At 35.1% G+C, this 18988-nt stretch overlaps 1 protein-coding gene across 1 annotated transcript in view; it reads left to right on the top strand.

Moving 5' to 3' along the window:
* The window catches only part of LOC121318907 (cohesin subunit SA-2), a 37293-nt gene that overhangs the window by 12078 nt on the left and 6227 nt on the right, over positions 1 to 18988 (top strand). Inside the window, exons 2-23 of the mRNA XM_041256102.1 lie at positions 7019 to 7177; positions 7285 to 7363; positions 7579 to 7719; positions 8049 to 8145; positions 8374 to 8450; positions 8726 to 8930; positions 9087 to 9238; positions 11741 to 11814; positions 12173 to 12296; positions 12837 to 12935; positions 13363 to 13442; positions 13661 to 13768; positions 13904 to 14015; positions 14372 to 14489; positions 15569 to 15672; positions 15990 to 16082; positions 16800 to 16889; positions 17097 to 17300; positions 17639 to 17709; positions 18051 to 18138; positions 18247 to 18327; positions 18685 to 18777. Of these exons, the coding sequence (XP_041112036.1) occupies positions 7134 to 7177; positions 7285 to 7363; positions 7579 to 7719; positions 8049 to 8145; positions 8374 to 8450; positions 8726 to 8930; positions 9087 to 9238; positions 11741 to 11814; positions 12173 to 12296; positions 12837 to 12935; positions 13363 to 13442; positions 13661 to 13768; positions 13904 to 14015; positions 14372 to 14489; positions 15569 to 15672; positions 15990 to 16082; positions 16800 to 16889; positions 17097 to 17300; positions 17639 to 17709; positions 18051 to 18138; positions 18247 to 18327; positions 18685 to 18777 (2334 nt within the window). The 5' untranslated portion in view covers positions 7019 to 7133. The remainder of the gene's footprint in view (positions 1 to 7018; positions 7178 to 7284; positions 7364 to 7578; positions 7720 to 8048; positions 8146 to 8373; positions 8451 to 8725; positions 8931 to 9086; positions 9239 to 11740; positions 11815 to 12172; positions 12297 to 12836; positions 12936 to 13362; positions 13443 to 13660; positions 13769 to 13903; positions 14016 to 14371; positions 14490 to 15568; positions 15673 to 15989; positions 16083 to 16799; positions 16890 to 17096; positions 17301 to 17638; positions 17710 to 18050; positions 18139 to 18246; positions 18328 to 18684; positions 18778 to 18988) is intronic.

The following is an 18988-nucleotide window of genomic DNA, read 5'->3' on the forward strand; positions in this document are numbered from 1 at the left end:
GACACATGAAAGCTGTGCTTGAAAATCAGGGTTATTCCACCAAATATTGATTTCTGAACTCTTCCTAAGTTAAAACATTAGTATTGTGTTGTTTAAAAATGAATATGAACTTATTTTCTTTGCATTATTTGAGGTCTGACAACACTGCATCTTTTTTGTTATTTTGACCCGTTGTCATTTTCTGCAAATAAATGCTCTAAATGACAATATTTTTATTTGGAATTTGGGAGAAATGTTGTCAGTAGTTTATAGAATAAAACAAAAATGTTCATTTTATCCAAACACATACCTATAAATAGTAAAACCAGAGAAACTGATAATTTTGCAGTGGTCTCAGTTTTTTCCAGAGCTGTGTATATATATACACATACACACACACACACACACAAGGTGCTATAATATTGGTGAAGAAACAGAATAGTTCTTTTGAAAACAAAAGGGTCTTTATTATTACAGTAATAAACAGCACATTTACTTCTCTTACTCAAGGTGAAGTCCTCCACATTAGAAATGGGTTAGGAACTGCTATGTTGTGTCAAACACGCTAAACGAATAACCAGACAAGTATATATTTAAGAGGAGCCCCCGCAATATGAACACAACACTATATTGTTTGTTTGTAATATCACTCTTCCGTCTCTTCCATTTTTGTGGTATAGGGAGGGGAAAACTCTTCATCCCTTCAGTGGTCGTTATGATGTCACCTAGCACGTATTGTAATTAAGATGGTATGCGCGTGCATTCGGACCTAAGCCAGCATAGGTCCGAGGTGGCAGTGTAAACGCAGCATAAGAACATGTACTGTATGCTTTTTTTTTTTTTTTTTTTTTTTGTGTTGCACTAGTGCTGTAGAAACTTGAAACTGTCATTTTATATCCTGCTGAACAGCAAGTAGTAGCAGCAGAGAGGGAATGCTTGTGTTCTCAGTACAGTTGTGCAGTGCCCTCACCCAAAATTCACAATACTGTATCTCTTTAAATTATGAAAAGCAATTCTGTAATTCTCTTGTTAAATTTGATTAAATCAGTCAGGCTACGTTACAGCTTTTAGAAATGTATTTTTTTTCTTCCCCCTTTGTATGCGGTTTATCATTTTGCTAATTATAGGATGAACCCTATGTCTTGCTACAGGAAGTTAGATATATCTTGGCATTTGTCCTCAGCCTATGATGAAGTCATGGTGGTGCTTTGTGTGTATGTTATAGACCTGAATACATTGTTTATTTAGCTGTTCTTATAAACCCCATTTTAGATTAATAAACCAAGGCAGTTATGAAGCCAGATTTCTGAGGGCATTGCAAAGTAATTGTCTCTAGTCATCACTATAATCATTACATAACAGGCAGAAGCTGCTGCATAATCAGTAATTGTGCTTTTTTTGGGTTCGTAACCCCTGTGAAGGCATACTCCAAATTTACAAATAAATACAAGAAGTTATTCAGAAGTATTCATCACAACAAAATGCAATGTAGCTGCTTAGTAAGCTTGCCCTCATAGGTAAACATCATTATGGGACAATGCAGCTTCAACATGTTTTATATCCATGACATGAGTTTACAAACTGAGTTCAGCTTGTGTAAAAAAAAAAAAAATATATGTTTATTATGTGTGTAATATACATTTTGTGTATTTATGATCCTGTTCCTTGGTTGGATTGACAGCCTCTCAGGCTAAAAACAAAAGGTTATGTTTCATTTCACAGCTTTGTTATAAACAGACATTATTTTTTTTCTGAATGGTGGCTTCCCTATTGTGTTGTGTGTTTTAATTAGCTGAGAAGGTGAGCTCAATCGCATGCAGATTCAGTGAGTCAGACCTGTGGGGAGCAGAGAAGCTTTGTGCATAATGCAAAAAAGAATTGCTGATTCCAAATCTGATTAAAAATAAATGTTCTTTTGCTTAAACCCTTTACACAGACAATACACAGGCTTGACTATCGATAGATAAGTCGATGCATCGCCTCAGCCTTACTAAGTTCAAGATACACAAGCTTCCCTGTGACCTCACCTCACCTCAAGAACTTTATAACATACTTTAAGGAAACGTTTCTTTCTGTGCAGTTTGGAACACATTTGCTAGTAAAAATTAAGTAACTTAGTAAGAGTACAACTATAATAAGCAATACTTGGGAATTATTAAAATATATAAAAATAGCTTCTGCCTGTTTTTTCCCCCCACTCTTTCTCCAAGATGAGTTCAATTTATGTACAGTGGTTTGTTGCATCAGTTTTTTTTACTGTTTCAACCAAAATGCACGCAATATTTACAGTAGGCTCCATCAAGTTCTGCAAACACTATGTTTTTTCTTTTGTTTATACCTATTATATACTTCTTTTAAACTGTGTACAACTCTTTACAGCTGTTTCTTTATTTTGTCCCACGATGGCTAACTGGAACACTGCTGCAGTGGTTTCATATCATAATGGCCTTTTGTTTTTGTTTTTTTTAAGGCATTATTCTTTCCCAGCACTACTCTCACTGAAAAATAAATGCATAAATTAATTAATACATAAACACATTGCCATGAGATTTACATCTGTATTTTAAAACATGCATACAGTATTGTACAGAATCTCATATATATGAGTTTAATTTCTATTATAAACGTATTTACCAATCTTATTGTTTTAATAGTTAAATTGATGGATTGTGCATGTCCAATAAATAATACAGTAAAAAAAAAAAAAACATAGGATTTTAAATTAAAGTATGTAAATATGGTAAATGGCAAACTAGGTTAGCAACACTAAAATTGAATTAAAAAAAAAAAAAACATTTTTTGCCTGGGAAAGTTGTCCTGAAATGATTTTAAACAGTTAAATTTTTTTTTTTAAACCTTTTCCCAAGAAGTACACACTTGACCACAAAGTGTTATAAATTACACAACACGTTTTTTTTTCTAGTCTTCTAATACCTTAGCGACTTTCTTCGTAACCAACAGAAGATCAGCTTCTTCCATAGCTAAGCCAATCGGAAGCAATAGGGGCGAGATGTAAACATGTTTTAAAATGTTTGTTTGTGCTAGACTTCCGCAATTCAGTTTTCGTAAAGTTGGATGGCTTTCTACAAATGTACCCGGAGTGTCTTTCTAGTTGCAGAACGAACATAGGGAAAAGAAATAAATAAAAACATCTTGACGGATGGGCAAAGTGTAACTGCACAAAACTTGTCCCAGGCGTCGAGCGATATGAATTGCACACCCTGTACACAAGTGGCTTAGCTTCAATCAGCAGCTGATACTGATTGTCAGAGTCACACACTCCCCACACACATGTATATACAATGTTGTATATGTTGTAGCAAAGCTGCTTTGCAATGTATGACCTAAGACCAGGGAAACTGTGTTCCCCATATTTGCCAATTGACAAACAGTGAATTTGGAGTGACGTACAAGCTACTACAATTTGATACATTTAGAAGACCAGCTTTGTGAATTGTTATGAACTTATGAATGTTCTTATTACTTTATAGCAGTTTACTCTAGGTTACCTATCTTAAATGCGCAGTATGTGTAAATTGAAAGTATTTGACAAGGACATTCACACACATTTCTGATTACGTCCATGCTAAAGATATTACTGTAGTGTACGCCAGTTGGATTGTGGCTTTGCTAATTTGTATTTCAAAGCAGGTGTTTAACTTTCAGTAAAATGATTGATGGCTATAATTTTGTGATCAGTTGTGTTAATTATCTATCCTGTATTTGTATAGGATGTCCTTAGCCTTTTTGGAAGAGGATCCCTGTTTGTAAAGGCAAATAGGATGAGTGCTTTGTTTAAAAACAAAAAAAACACTTTGGGGTATTCATTGATTTGCTCTGTTGTTGTTGGTTGTATATCCATACAGACTGGATTGCAGTAGGCTATTTTGCTGACAGTCTGCAAGCTGTTGCACAATAACTGCTGCCTGTTGGCATTGGCAAGAACTCGTTTAGTATTCAATTTTGACTATGTATTAGAAGGTCCTTGTATATGTCTAATGATGGATACCAGTACACTTGTGCATAGGCACATACCTTTGAATTAAACTGCTGTAATGGAATTATAGTTGTATATCTTTAAGATAGACTGTTTCTAATTGAATATTGGACTCTCGCAAAGGTTTGTGGAGATCTGACTAAACACAGGGATGGACTGTACTGTTATGCATTTCTCAGAAATGTGCCTACATGAACATTGAAGCATGTTTGGAGAACACAGAATGTGTTGCACTTACTATGCTGGCTGCTGCCCAGAAAATCTGGTAAATTTGTTGCAGGTGTTAAGCACATGCTGACTTGACCCAGGCATTTAAATACTTGTGGTAAAACAAATAATCCAAACCACTGCGGTTTACCAAAAATCCTGGTTGTGTCCAGAAGCAGAAAGCCTTATGGGTTGTGCATTAGGATTAGCAAGATCTGTTTGACAAACAGTGGCAAGTCATCTTAGCTGATAAATCAGTGTTGTGCAGTTACAGAAGTTAGATTTTTCAGGGTTTTAATGTCAACACAATGTTGACATATGTTTGTGATTCTTTAAATTCATTTTGATTGCAGCCAGTTTCAGGATAAACCCGAGAGTTACCTTGATAATCCACGACAGAATGTTCAAGTTCTCCTAACTTTGGAAATAACAATCACAAAGCTAAACCTTGTATCCCAAAATATATTGATCTTGTTTTGTGTTTATATTTTATTTTAAAGGACAAAACTTCCAGGTAAACCAACATTCTGAATTTGTAATTGGGTACGTTTTCAGTTAATTTAATTACTTAGTGGTAGTGTGTTTTCCAACCTTTTAAATAAACAACCTGTGAGAATTTAATTTTAGTTCAGTAATGTATATGAAAAACTAAACAGAGTGCTTGGATAGGACCTCTAGACTATTTAAATAAAATATTGGTGTATATTCTTGACTGCCAATGATCATTGTGGTGTTGCAGGTCAGCTGCTATTACTGCTATGTGATCAAATACTATGCAATATTAACTGCTTATGGGCTAATGTTGGTTGAAGATTTATAACCCTTGGTTAACTGCATGGGTTGCAAGTTACGTTGCAAGACTGGAAAGACCAGGAAAAAGGAACACAGCTGACATGACACGGCAGGATTTAATGCTCCCCTTAACTGTTTTATAATACAATGGGCAGAGACACTGCCTTATTCAGTCAATTTGTCACAAACAGCTGGTGTCTTTTATACACTATCATGAAAGATGTGTAGCATAAAGGTTAGAGACTGCCTAATGACCCTGATTACTGTCTACCAAGTGGTATGATAGGATCTAGCAGGTTGTGCAACATGATGATTCATTTACAATGCTTGGGTTTGAAAGTGATACATTTAAAAACATAATGTTATGAAAACACTGCTTTAAGCCTAGTGTTCTGAAATAAAATTGAATTAACCATGAGATCATAATTAATTTCAGGCTGATCTTTAAAGAAGTAGTTCTGTGACAATACAATGTGGTTTTTATTGCTCAGGCTTTGCACACAGTCACGGTCTTTCATATTAAAACTGTTACATCTGATTTCATAAAAATGTCTTTAGTTTTTCGATATTTACTAGTTTTATAGAATACTCTATGTAATGTCAGCTACTAAAAAGGAGATTGCGTTTATTTATTTTTAATTAGACTAATTTCATCTTATTTTATTATGCCACTATTTTTTCAACATCAAATGTCAAAACATGACCAAGTAGCCATTGTAGCAACTTTTAGTTGTGAAGGCGTAAAGTAGCAGTGGCTTACAAAAGAGCATTATCTACCCCTAGTGCTTATCAAAAGAACAACATGTCCTTTGCAGGAAAAGCCATAGCTGTTATTTGTGATACTTTGTATATTTTGCTTTTATGAAGAGTTGGTGAGTTTTGATTTCAACTTTTTAAAGTAAATAAGTAAAATGTACTCCTGCATAATTTATTAAGCAGTGGTAAATTATCCTTAACCTTCCACTCAAAGGTAAGCCATTCAAATTGCATACAATTTATAAGTCATTTGTGTCAGGCTACTGTAATGAAACCCAAGACTTTTGTGGTGATGGGTCTGCCTTGCTGCAACAGAACTATTGTACTTGTCATCAGTATTTTCATATTGATGACTTCTCCAGCATTACATTTTCATGGAATGGTCAAAAATCCAATATAGTATTTGGCGGGGCGGGATGGATGACTGTGTTCTAAATGTTATTCACAGTCTGGATAAAACACTGTGCTTGCAATAGCAAAAGATTAATTTAAATGTTACAGGTTACAGCAGACACAACACAAATGGGACTAGGCGCTTCTATGCAATGTGTTAATTTTAATGGATGAAGACCGCTAATTTTCCTTTGATTTGTTATTGCTTGCCAAGCTGGATGATTTGTTGATTGTTCAGTGGAGAAGCTAAACAGTAGTAATGCTTAAGTGTCATTGACAAGGAGTACTCAGAGACCAAAAGGAGTACAGTGTTGCTCCCCTAGTGGCTAGTAAATGTAATGCATGTAAACAGACTTCCAAAGTATAACACACTTTGTCTCTTGCGACCTGGTACCCTTTAACTAACATTAATAATGTTAAACATTAGGTTAGCTTTTTAATCTTGTTTTGTAATTGTGTAATTTTTTTGTGAATCTCAAGAACTTCCCTTTATAAACAACCTCATAGATTTTTTTTTTCAGTCAATTTTTTTTTCCATCAAATTGCGTGAGACTTAATTTCCACAATGGAACAAAACAGCTAATTAAAAAATATCTACAATATTTTGTGTGTGTTTTTTTTTTTAAATCTATCTATCTATCTATCTATCTATCTATCTATCTATCTATCTATCTATCTATCTATCTATCTATCTATGTATCTATCTATCTATCTATGTATCTATCTGTCAGATAGATCATCGATCGATTGGAAGTTAAACTAGCTGGTATCTGGATGTCCTGCTTGACCGTTCATGCATTTTAAAAATGCATGTGAAGAAACAGATTATTAAAATGTTTTGCTTGTTCGAAGTTAACGCATGAATGTTAATGCATTTTCTTTTCTCTACCTTAGGATTTCGTTTATAGGAAGGGGGACAAAAAGAGAGTCTGAGAGATTGGTCCAGCCCTGTTTATGAAGAGAGTGGAAGTCCTTTCTAATTTGCAGTGGTACAGAAGATGTTAAAGAAATGATAGCAGCACCAGAATTACACACAGAGTTTAATTTTTCTCAGTAAGTCAGCTAATTATTTGTTCTTTACTTTTCCCAATACTACTTTTTTTGTAATATCTTATTAGTTGCAATTGCTCATATAAAGCACTAATGGTTTGTAATTTCAGGGAAACTGATCCACACTTCTCATCTGATACTGACTTTGAAGATCCAGATGGAAGGAATCAAAAAACAAGCAAAGGAAAAGTAAGTAACATACCACTGCGATATTGGCTCAGTCGGTGCAGTTTCAATAGTATCCAGTTGGGTGCAGTTTAAGCTATATTTATACAACACCGATTTTTAGATTTTAAAAAAATTGCCCAGTTTAGAGCATGGTGTGTTTAAACTGTAATCAACATACGGTAGTTTAATGACATTGAGTATGTCAATGTATAAACTTTTTTCCCCCCACAATTCAGACTATTAAAAAGGGTAAGAAAGTCCCAGGAGAGAAGGGGAAAGGTGGAGGCCTCAATCGGATGAATGGACACCACCAGGAAAATGGGATGGAAAACATGATGCTGTTTGAGGTGGTGAAAATGGGAAAGAGTGCCATGCAGGTTGGTATCAGTCACAAAGAGATCAGGAGATGGGAAATGTACCTTTTTAAAGTAAGGCGGGGCAAAATTGATAGATAGTTATTGCTAGTGTCCATTAACGCCACTGTAGCAATGAAGGGTATTAAGTAGGGTTCATGTGTTTGCTTCCTGCCCAGGCAGCAGAAAACCTGTTCTTCCATGCTGCTGAAGTCAAGAGATCTAACTTGTATAAATGAAAGCAACGTTTATACTGTTCATTATAAAATAGTGCTGGCCTGAATTAAATGTGTCGTGGAGTAAATGTTATTATAAAACACATTATGAAGATGGTGACCATTTTATTTTTTCAGTCTGTCGTGGATGATTGGATAGAGTCCTACAAACATGACCGGGACATGGCACTTCTTGACCTGATCAACTTTTTCATCCAGTGTTCAGGCTGTAAAGGTAAGGTTAAGCACTATTTTGGTAAAAATATATTTAAATGTTCAGTTTTATTAGACGTTTGCAAGAAAATTTTAAGTAACTCATTCATATCTATCTGTTTTGTTTCTTTTTGTTATGATTTTTCTTATGCCAGTGTTCTATGACTGATAACGCTCTTGTTTTGAAACCTGTGGGGATTAAACAAAAGTATTTAGGTAAAAACAGGTTAATCGTTATTCTTTGTTGCAGGTGTTGTATCGGCGGAGATGTTTAGACATATGCAGAATTCAGAAATTATTAGGAAGATGACAGAAGAGTTTGATGAGGTAAGGTTTAAGTTAACTGCACGTCAGCTAGCGATGGAAGAGTCCTTTGATCATATCAATACTTTCATCTTCAATGATGTATTTAACTATTAAAGTACTGTAGATATTCGTTTTTTCTGTCAGTCTTAGAAAGGAATAAGCACCACTGCTGCCAAGTGATAATTTTAGCAAATAACCGATAACTGAAAATGTCCAACACTACTGACCATGTTAAACTAAACTACTATGAAGCTGTTTTTTCTCTGTACTGATTTTCAAACTTTTTCCTACAATAGGACAGTGGCGACTACCCACTTACAATCGCTGGGCCCCAGTGGAAGAAGTTCAAGTCAAGTTTCTGTGAGTTCATCGGGGTTCTAGTTCGACAGTGTCAGTACAGTATCATATATGATGAGTACATGATGGACACCGTGATCTCACTTCTCACCGGACTGTCTGACTCCCAGGTCAGAGCTTTCAGGCACACCAGCACATTGGCAGGTAATAAACACAGTTTCACTTTTATTAACTGGAGAACAATTTAGAGCATGATGTGTTTAAACTGTAATCAACATACGGTAGTGAATGGAATAAGTCATTCAGCTTATTCTGTACATATACTGTGGGCTGTAACTTTGATATCTATTTCATTTACAGCAATGAAGCTGATGACTGCCTTGGTAAATGTTGCACTGAATCTCAGCATTAATATGGACAACACACAAAGGCAATATGAGACTGAGAGAAACAAAATGATTGGCAAGAGAGCCAATGATAAGCTAGAGCTCTTGTTACAGAAACGCAAGGAGGTAAGATCTTTCACTCTTGGGGAAACATTTGTTAGCATTTAAGTCAAGATACCTGTTTACTTTGAGGTTACTTGATACATCTAAAGGATATATTAGAGTAACAACCAATCAAGACAAGCTACGCAGGACATTTAATAAAGCAAAACAATAACAGCAGTGCGTTTCTAAAATGCAGATGTAAAAGACATTTTCCTTTTTAATCTCTATCCAATAATTATGTTTATATTACAAAGTAGTTTTATGCAATGCAACATGTAAAAATGGTTCCACTGCTCCCTGCATCCTCTTTAAAAATAAAAATAAATCCATGCAGGTCCCATGTAGTGTACCAGAAGAACAGGGTTTTAGCTGTCAGAACAGAGGGCAGACCAGCAAACACTGTCGTTTGCGTGAGGATCGTCTAAAACATGACACATTTCAATGGAAGTGTCTGAGAATTGAGGCTTTGATTTGGAAAAGCACAAGTCATTTTTTGACTCGAGTGCTAAAAGAAAAATTAAATAACTTTTAAACAGCAAAACTTTAAGTAGTTGTGATGTTGACAGCTACCCGTAGAGACATTGGTACATGTTCTACAACGCTAATTTTACATTGTGAACAGGGATTTTCAAAATAAGTTCTTTTATGTCTATTTCTAACATTGAAATACGTAGTTTGGTCAATACGGTATTTGTAATTATTGCACAACACTCTTAACTTGTTCTGTTACTTTGAAGACTGCTGCACAGATCCAGTCCTGTCAGTAAATACTCTCAAGGGGTGGGGCAGGGGGGAGAAGGTGAACTCAGTTGCATGCAGATTCAGAGTCAGACCTGTAGGGAGCAGAGAAGCTCTGAGCTTAATGCCAAATGTAATTGCCGATTCCAAATTTAATAAAAAATAAGTTTTCCTTTGTTAAAACCCTTCACGCAAACGATGCACTGGCTTGACTATCGGTAGTCAAACGATACGATGCATTGAAACATCGATGTATCGCCTCAACCTTATTCATTAGTTGTTTTTATGGATACTCATATCAATGATTGTCGAAATGGTCATCTCCCTAAATTCACCATGTGAATGTACCCTGAACTTGCAGCCATCTCCTGAGACAAAAACAAAATCTGTAGAAGATGCTGTATGTAGCAATGTAGTGTAGCAACAAGCACTGAAGAAATGAAGTTAGAATTGTTTACACTTGTTTTTAGAATATATTTTATTAGAGTCCTGAGTCATGTAGTTTAGTGTAGATTAGCACAAGGACTGTATTGTTTAAAAAATAAGTTAATCAAAATCAGTGATGCCATCCCTTCCATATGCATAAGGACATTTCGGTCTGAATTAATTCTGGTTAAAGTAACCACTGATATTTGTAAGAGTCATTGGAGTTTTAAAATTAAAATGGCTCGTTTTTCATAGCACAAAAAAAAAAGGTTTTTTGTTAAGTTCATTATTTGACTTAAACACCTAATGGATCTGTTTATATAAACTTGATAATTAACACATTGTGTCCACCTCCCCTTTCCTAGTTGATGAATTTAATAATAATAATTGTAACTAGGGTTATGTGATACCAAAATACTAGAATGTGTAATACTAACATGTCCATCACAGTGCTATTGTTTGTTTAGCCAGCAGTGTTTATTATCGAGCGATTATGTAACTTCATTACCTGCCGGACTACCATCTGGCTGTTTTTTATTTTATTTCTGAAATGCTGAAATTTGTAAAGTGGGTTTATTTAATTGACTGCCATTTATCTAATACTTAAAACAATGGTTCCGTAGTTCACTTAGTGGTGGAAGTTAAAGTAACGTTAAATGGCGACCTTCAGCATGCCCTTTGTTGCACGATCTGCAATAGATTGCTCCTCACCTAGGGTTCATTTGATCAGGAAATTGTACTGTACCAGGGAATCCAAGGAATTGAATCAATTACAGTATTTATTGATAATTCAAAGATAACCACAGATAGGTGGTTGATGCAATCCAGGGTGATTCTCGATTGCTGTAAAGTGCTCAATTAAAACAAATCCAGCTGTGTCTCATCTTGGTATATATATAGAGGAGTATAGGTTGAGCAAATAAACCCCTTAGCCTAATTGGTTTAGCTTACTGAACTTCATGTTCAGCCTGCATGAAATGAAGCATGCTAAACACCAACACAAATACGCTGCATGCAGAAAAACGTGAAACCAGCAAGGAACCAAATTGTCCTTGGACCAGTACCAGACCAAGTAGGCTTGAAACAGCTACACATAGAAGATCAGTGGGTTTGTTATTCTGGTTCCGGAGAGCATCCTCCTCCTTTACGTAACTTTCTGTGGGCTGCTTACCAGCTCCTCTTCAAACACAGATAATTATCTGACTGCTTATGTACATGAATGGACAAAGTTTGTGAGTGATGCAGCATGATATAGTTGTGTGATTCTGGGCTGACATGTTGAAAGGTCTCTGTTGGTAAAGCAGTCATGATCTTGATTTTTTCATATTTTTAAACATGTTTTATTTTTCCTCCTCCCAGCTTCAAGAAAATCAAGATGAAATTGAGAATATGATGAATGCGATATTCAAAGGTGTTTTTGTTCACAGATACCGGTAGGTGTATTTACAGAACTGCATAGCCAAAGCTTGCAATTAAAGTAGAGCCTAATATATTCAACCATCATGTCATGTCACTGTATTAAAGTAGATGGTTGTATTAGTTTATTTATTCCCCCCCAAGAAATAGAGGAAGAATTAAAATAAATAAATCATGCCCAAATATAAAGCCTAACATGAGTTTTTTTCATTTAACTTGTATTGAGAACATGTTTTAAGTCTTGGTTCTCTAGTGTAATGCAGGTACAACTTGTAATACTTGACCTGAAACCATTTTCAATTCAGTTTGTTGACTTAAATACTTATTTTTTAATTTTTTTTTTAAAGACATACTATTTGTTTGTTTTGTTTTTAGTGATGCTATAGCTGAAATCCGTGCAATCTGTATTGAAGAGATCGGTGTGTGGATGAAAATGTACAGTGATGCATTTCTCAATGACAGCTATTTAAAGTACGTGGGATGGACCATGCATGATAAGGTAACTAACATTCCTATAAAGATGCTTATATCAACTAAGTAATGGCTAATCCATAATACAGATTTAATACAGGTTTCAAAGAACCAAATAAGCAGCATCTTGGACTACCTATGGTAACTTTAAGCAGTCCCAAGATCAGTGAAACCAGATGTATTCTTTTTACTGTCTGAGACCCTTATAGTTTATAAATCAGCCTTTTGAGAGCTATGGGATGAACTAGTTTTGTAAGAATTCCATGAAATGTCCATGGTGCTGTTTTGCATTGCGAGGGTGCAGTCTCTTGCTCTGCACACCTAATTTACAGAATTGTAATCGAACATTGAGTGCTTCTATTTAGATTACATTCAGTCATTGTTACTTTTGCTCAAGTGAAAGAGTCATGTCACGGTTCATTGTGTGTTAAGCATTCAGCAAAAATATAAGATTGACTTTTTATAACCGTCGAGTCTGCTTCACTTAACTAGGGTTTCTTGAATGGAAGATTATTAGAAGCTGTAAGTGTTTTGTTGTTGTCTTTATAAAGAGTACTTTTTGTTTCAGCAAGGTGAAGTGAGACTTAAATGTCTGACAGCACTTCAGGGTCTGTATTACAACAGAGAGCTTAATGCCAAGCTTGAGCTGTTCACAAGTCGTTTCAAGGTTAGTATTTATTCATCCTTCCGTTTTCAAAGTGCTTTTTATGATGTACAAGGCTATTGTAATGCCCATACATTATTGTTTACAGTACTTCAGAGATTAAGCTGCTTAGTGGTTTCCCTCGTTTGCATTGACCTGTAAGGTTACATTACAACTACTACTGGCTCTGTTAGCAACTTGCCCAGCAGCAGTTTATAGTTCCTGATTTCAGTCAGTGTTGTACAACATACTTATATTAAAGTTGATGACAAAATGAAGGCTATATTTTCAGTTTAACTGAGGAGGTACTGAAATTCAGACATTTGGCATTGATAAAGCTGTTAGGATCCTAGTTGAGAGATTGGTGGAAAAACTATAGTATACTTTAGTATTTTAATGAGACTGCATGTTACAAGGAAAGTGAAAATGTATTTATTTTTCTACTTTTCAGGATAGAATTGTTTCAATGACACTGGATAAGGAGTATGATGTGGCAGTACAAGCAATAAAACTTTTAACCCTTGTATTACAGTAAGTATATTTTGTCAATACAATGTGTAGTAATAATTCATGTGCATGAAGTTTCAAATATAAACAGCAAAAAATAAGTAGAAAAAATATATTCTGCTAGTGTAGTAACAAAGTTTTAATATCGCTACATTTTAAAAAGTTATTGTTTTGATTAGCTTTACAACTTTATTTGTATGAGATTGTACTGTTGTATTCAAAGTGTGTCTTCTCTTTCACAGTAGTAGTGATGAAGTTCTAACCTCAGAGGACTGTGAAAACGTCTATCACTTGGTTTACTCAGCTCATCGGCCAGTAGCTGTGGCAGCGGGAGAGTTCCTTTACAAAAAGTGAGTAATGCTGACTACTTACAGATTTTAGGCTCTAATATATGGAATTTAAAAGAATTTACACCATTTTGAATATACACACTTTTTCAGTGGCTCCTAAAAAGCTTGCTGCTGTTTTTTTTTTTTTTTGCATAGACTGTTTAGTCACAGGGATCCTGAAGAAGAAGGGATGCCTAAAAGGAGGGGCCGACAAAGTCCCAATGCTAACCTTGTAAAGACCTTGGTATTTTTCTTTTTGGAAAGTGAGGTAAGAGTGTATTTTTATGTATAATTTATTTTTTTACAATACCTCATTGTTTTTGCCATCCATCTTTTAACATTTGGCTGGTGACATTTTAGTTTTGTATTTCCTTTGAACAGGACACCGTCCAGAATCAAAAATTGTGTTTTTATATTGTTGTACTTTAAAACATGAGAAATGTTTCAAAATGAAGATAACTTGCAAGAAATGATCTGGGTGGGTAGTGCAAAGGGCCATAAAGCTAGGAAAATATATTACTTTTCTACAGAAAATATTTTTTTTGAAGCATTTAAATTTGCATCGGTATATTTCCCTTATTTACCTTTAAGTTTAGCTGACCTTTTCTTTTCCTCTGTATAAAGCTGCATGAGCATGCTGCCTACCTTGTGGACAGCATGTGGGACTGTGCCTCAGAGCTGCTGAAGGATTGGGAGTGTATGATCAGCCTTCTGCTAGAAGAACCACTTCCAGGAGAGGAAGGTAACTGGGTTTATTTATTTGAAATCAACACAATAAAGGATGTTCATGTTACGTTTCATTTTTTTGTGTGTGTGTTTTAAACTGGGACTTGTAGCAGGAGGAGATGTGCAAAATTCAGTTGATTATCATGTGTTTAATGGAACATGCATAGAAAAAGAAAAAAAAAACTCTTTGTCTCCTAAAGTTTTGTGCACATTGGTGCAATCTAGTTTGAAGAGCAACAAGGGGGGACTGCTGTGTCACGAAACATGACTTTTGAAGTACCATGAGTAATGTTAGCCAGTCCTAGGCATTCATCACACAAACTTGCATGTAATTCACTGTAAACATTTTACCATGGCAAGAGATCAGAGGTAGGATTCTTCATGCTATTGTGAGATCTTTTGCTGGTCTGATTGGACCCCAGATTGTGCTGAAGCTGCAGTAAATTGTCAACCAGTGTCCAGGGATTGAGTGCATGCAACTGGCTATCACACTCGCTCAGAATTCTTTTTAAACAAATCACTGCTGCACTTGCTAAGAAATGACAGCACATTTCACCCCAAACCATCTGCTGTCACACTGCTGAGCTGTGGGTGATGCTGGTGGAGGATATATTCTTGAGGCATTGAAGCAACGCCCAACTTCATGACAGCATAAATCCAATTGTTAAGATTGAATTTTTAAAATGTTTTTTTTGTTTTTTGATTTAAAGGTTCTACCATCTTTTGAATTCAGTTAACATACCTTTCATAGCGTTAACATACTTAAATGGTGTATTATGAAATCAAATTGTAACCAAAACCATTTTAGTCATTCATCTATTTTGAATCTATTTGAACCATAGATTTCTATTTTTTTCTTCCCCCTACTTCAAAACACTAACTTTAGCATTTCTAGTGATTTTTATTGGCAGTTAGCGGGGGACTTTAAGCTTTGAAGTTCATGTAATTAAAGTATGTTTCCCTTTTTTGCATGGGACCATAATTACCAGTTGAGTATACAGTGTTTTAAAACATAGAGTGCTAGATCTTTCTATACTAGTAAAGAGTTGACTTGCTTGCCTCCCAAAATAACTTGATTAATGTATTTTTCTTTAGCCCTGACGGACAGGCAAGAGACAGCACTGATTGAAATAATGCTGTGCACTATACGGCAGGCATCGGAGTGTCACCCCCCTGTCGGTAGAGGAACTGGGAAAAGGGTAAGCAGAAGTAGTTACCATCTTGTGCCATTTTAGTATTTTAACAAATGCATTTCGGCTTTTTTGTTTGCTTTTTTGTTTTTATAAACCATTATTTAATTTTAATTTTTTTTTTTATGAATTATTCTCCATTTAAGATCCTGCCATTTATTAAAGGGAAATAAGGAAGATGTCGATTTTCATCTGGCTGTCTTGAATTAGATGACATCTGTTTTTTCTTTTCTTTTTTTCTGTTTGTATATCAGTCCTTGAATTTAACTAACTATTCAGATTCATCCGTAAATGTGTTGGAATTTAACAGTCTATAAAACTTCTAGGTGCTCACGGCGAAAGAGAAGAAATCCCAGCTTGATGATCGCACAAGAATAACAGAGCTCTTTGCAGTGTCATTGCCTCAGTTGTTATCCAAGGTATTTCCAGTGTTTTTTAAGCGATATATGAATTAAATGCAGCAAACCGTTAAATAATAATGATAATAATATTTCATAATCATTTAGAGATGTTTCATCCCAAATGTAAGAGATCTGGATAGAATCGGTCTTATAAAACAAAACCAAAAAATACATATTGTAGGAACAATTTCTTCCTGGATGAATGTGTCAGTAAAAACTTCAGGTCAGACTGAAACTAGGGCAATAAGCAAATACATTTTATCCTGTCAGTTATAGCCTGCTGTTGTATTTTTTTTAATCACTTACCTTGACAACTCCCTCCCCCCAATATTCTGTCGCACTCTCATTTTCTCCATGACAGGTAGAGAGCAGGAATAAACTGTATACAAAATGCTTTTTCCACAAAGCAATATAAAATGCAATTAAGCTATTTTGTATGTTCAACTTTAAGCTTGAGGATTATGCAGTCCAAATGCTGTTTTGAGATAGTTAGTTAGAATTTACACATGAGTCCATATTGTACTCATCATTTGCAAGTCTTAAAATAGCTAAGCAGTTTCTTTTTTTTTAATTAAACAAATGTAGTGCGTGCTCTTGTACACACCTCCTTTTTAATCATTGCACAAACCCATGTTAATTTAAAGTTTTTACTGGCAATCCTTGTAAATGCTCAGAACTCTTTATACAATACTTAACCTTTACTTGCACTTTATAACTCTCAATTGTACTTTTTAGTATTCTGTAGATGCAGAAAAGGTAACCAACTTGTTACAACTGCCACAGTACTTTGACTTGGAAATCTACACCACAGGCCGGTTAGAAAAGGTACGATTGCATTTTTTCTCAATTTAAATATCACCTGGATATTCTCAAATGCTGTGCAAATTTCTGAATGACCGTTTTTGCATTTTGTCATTTTAGCAGCATTTACCGTTCGAATGTTGGAGAAAAAAGTGAATCGCATACAAAAGTATTTGGTTATATTGTTTTAAATTAGCATTAACTATTTTTCTTTTAAATCTGAATTTGTAGCACTTGGATTCTTTGTTACGGCAAATCAGGGAAATTGTTGCGAAGCACACAGATACTGATGTTTTAGAGGCCTGCTCTAAGACCTGCCATGCCCTCTGCAATGAAGAGTTCACAATATTTAACAGGGTGGACATTGCCAGGAGCCAGATGTTGGATGAGCTTGTAGATAAGTTTAACCAACTACTAGAGGACTTCTTGCAGGAGGTATGTATTGCAAACGTTTAATTTTATATTTAAAAACCTTAGTAATGGCTTGCCATCTTAAGCCCCTTTTCACACTGGCACACCTACCTGGGTCCAGACCCGGGTTCTGGCTAACCAAGTCACAAGGCCGACAGTTCAAGCCAGAGAAGCTTGGATGGAAACGCCCGTAACAAGCTGCTTCCGGGGCATTGATACACGTGTCCTTCTAGCAAAGGATGAAACAAGTGGTCTGATTTAAAAAAAAAAAAAAAAAATATATATATATATATATATATATATATATATATATATATATATATATATATATATATATATATATATATGTTTTAATTTTACAGGGAGAAGAGCCTGATGAGGACGATGCTTATCAGGTCTTATCTACACTGAAGAGGATCACAGCTTTTCATAAGTGAGTGAAGGGTATTTACTATAAGTTGTACATTTAAAAATTACAATACAGTAGTAGCGTGTGTTAGCTGACTCTTAGGTGTGAGACTCTTCATAGTTCTAACCTTCCCTTTTTGTTTGTGATTAATTTCCTCAGGAGGTTGGTATGAACAGAAATATATTGAATAAATAAAACAAATTACAACTGTAGGGAAAGAGATTTTGGAGAGGGGGGTGGGGTGGGGGGGTTAATTCACACTTTTGGAATTGTATATACTTTAAATGTGACCCATAACCAATTTATTTATTCTTTTGGCAGCAGGCAGATTTAATTTTAAATGAATGTATTTTTTATTGTTTCAGTGCCCATGATCTCTCTCGGTGGGATTTGTTTAATAGCAACTACAAGTTACTTAAAACGGGCATTGAAAATGGGGATATGCCAGAACAGGTGTGTACTTCAGATTTTAACAGTGGTTTTATTTTAACCAGGACATTACTCTACTGTGTATAGTGGTGCCTCATTGCCTGTTGTTTTTTTTTATTTTTTTCCCCCAAGATTGTTATTCATGCACTGCAGTGTACCCACTATGTGATCCTGTGGAATCTAGCCAAAATTTCAGAAGGCAGTTCGACAAAGGTCAGGCAACTAATGTTTAATCCTACACATGGGGTTTAAGAGCAACATTATTAAATCCTTAAGTGAATGGCCGGAAGAAAAATGCAGGTATCCTGCAGAGACAAGGTTTGCCTGTGCAGTATAAACAGAAAACATGTTCTCTATGGTTAAGGAAAAAATAATAAATTAACTTGATTTATTTTTTATGTTGTGCACTTGTATTCTCTGACACTTCCATCACCATTATTTTATGTTTAAGTATTAAACAAAATATAAGTAAGACCAGTTTTACAATGCTGTTATATGTGCCATTTTGCAGCAACTAAATACATGTTTGTGTAATTGAATATGGCCTTTTTCTCATTTCTGTTCCTACAGGATGATATGGTGAATTTGAGGAAACAGATGAGGGCTTTCTGTCAAATCTGCCAACACTACCTGACCAATGTTAATACAACAGTCAAAGAACAGGTCAGTGACACGAACACTATCCAAAAGCAATGAGGTCCATGGATCCAAAACAATACGCTTTCATTCTGATAAATAACAATCTTAAACATTCGTAGTTAAACTTGCTATTTAAAAATAATAATACCAAAAAAATTATATGGTGACAATATATTAATGGAAATTCTGATTTATATGATTTCTTTTTTTTCTGAAGGTGACTTGTGGTTTTTAA

The sequence above is a fragment of the Polyodon spathula genome, chromosome 7 (genome assembly GCF_017654505.1).
Source record: "Polyodon spathula isolate WHYD16114869_AA chromosome 7, ASM1765450v1, whole genome shotgun sequence".
Taxonomy (NCBI): domain Eukaryota; kingdom Metazoa; phylum Chordata; class Actinopteri; order Acipenseriformes; family Polyodontidae; genus Polyodon; species Polyodon spathula.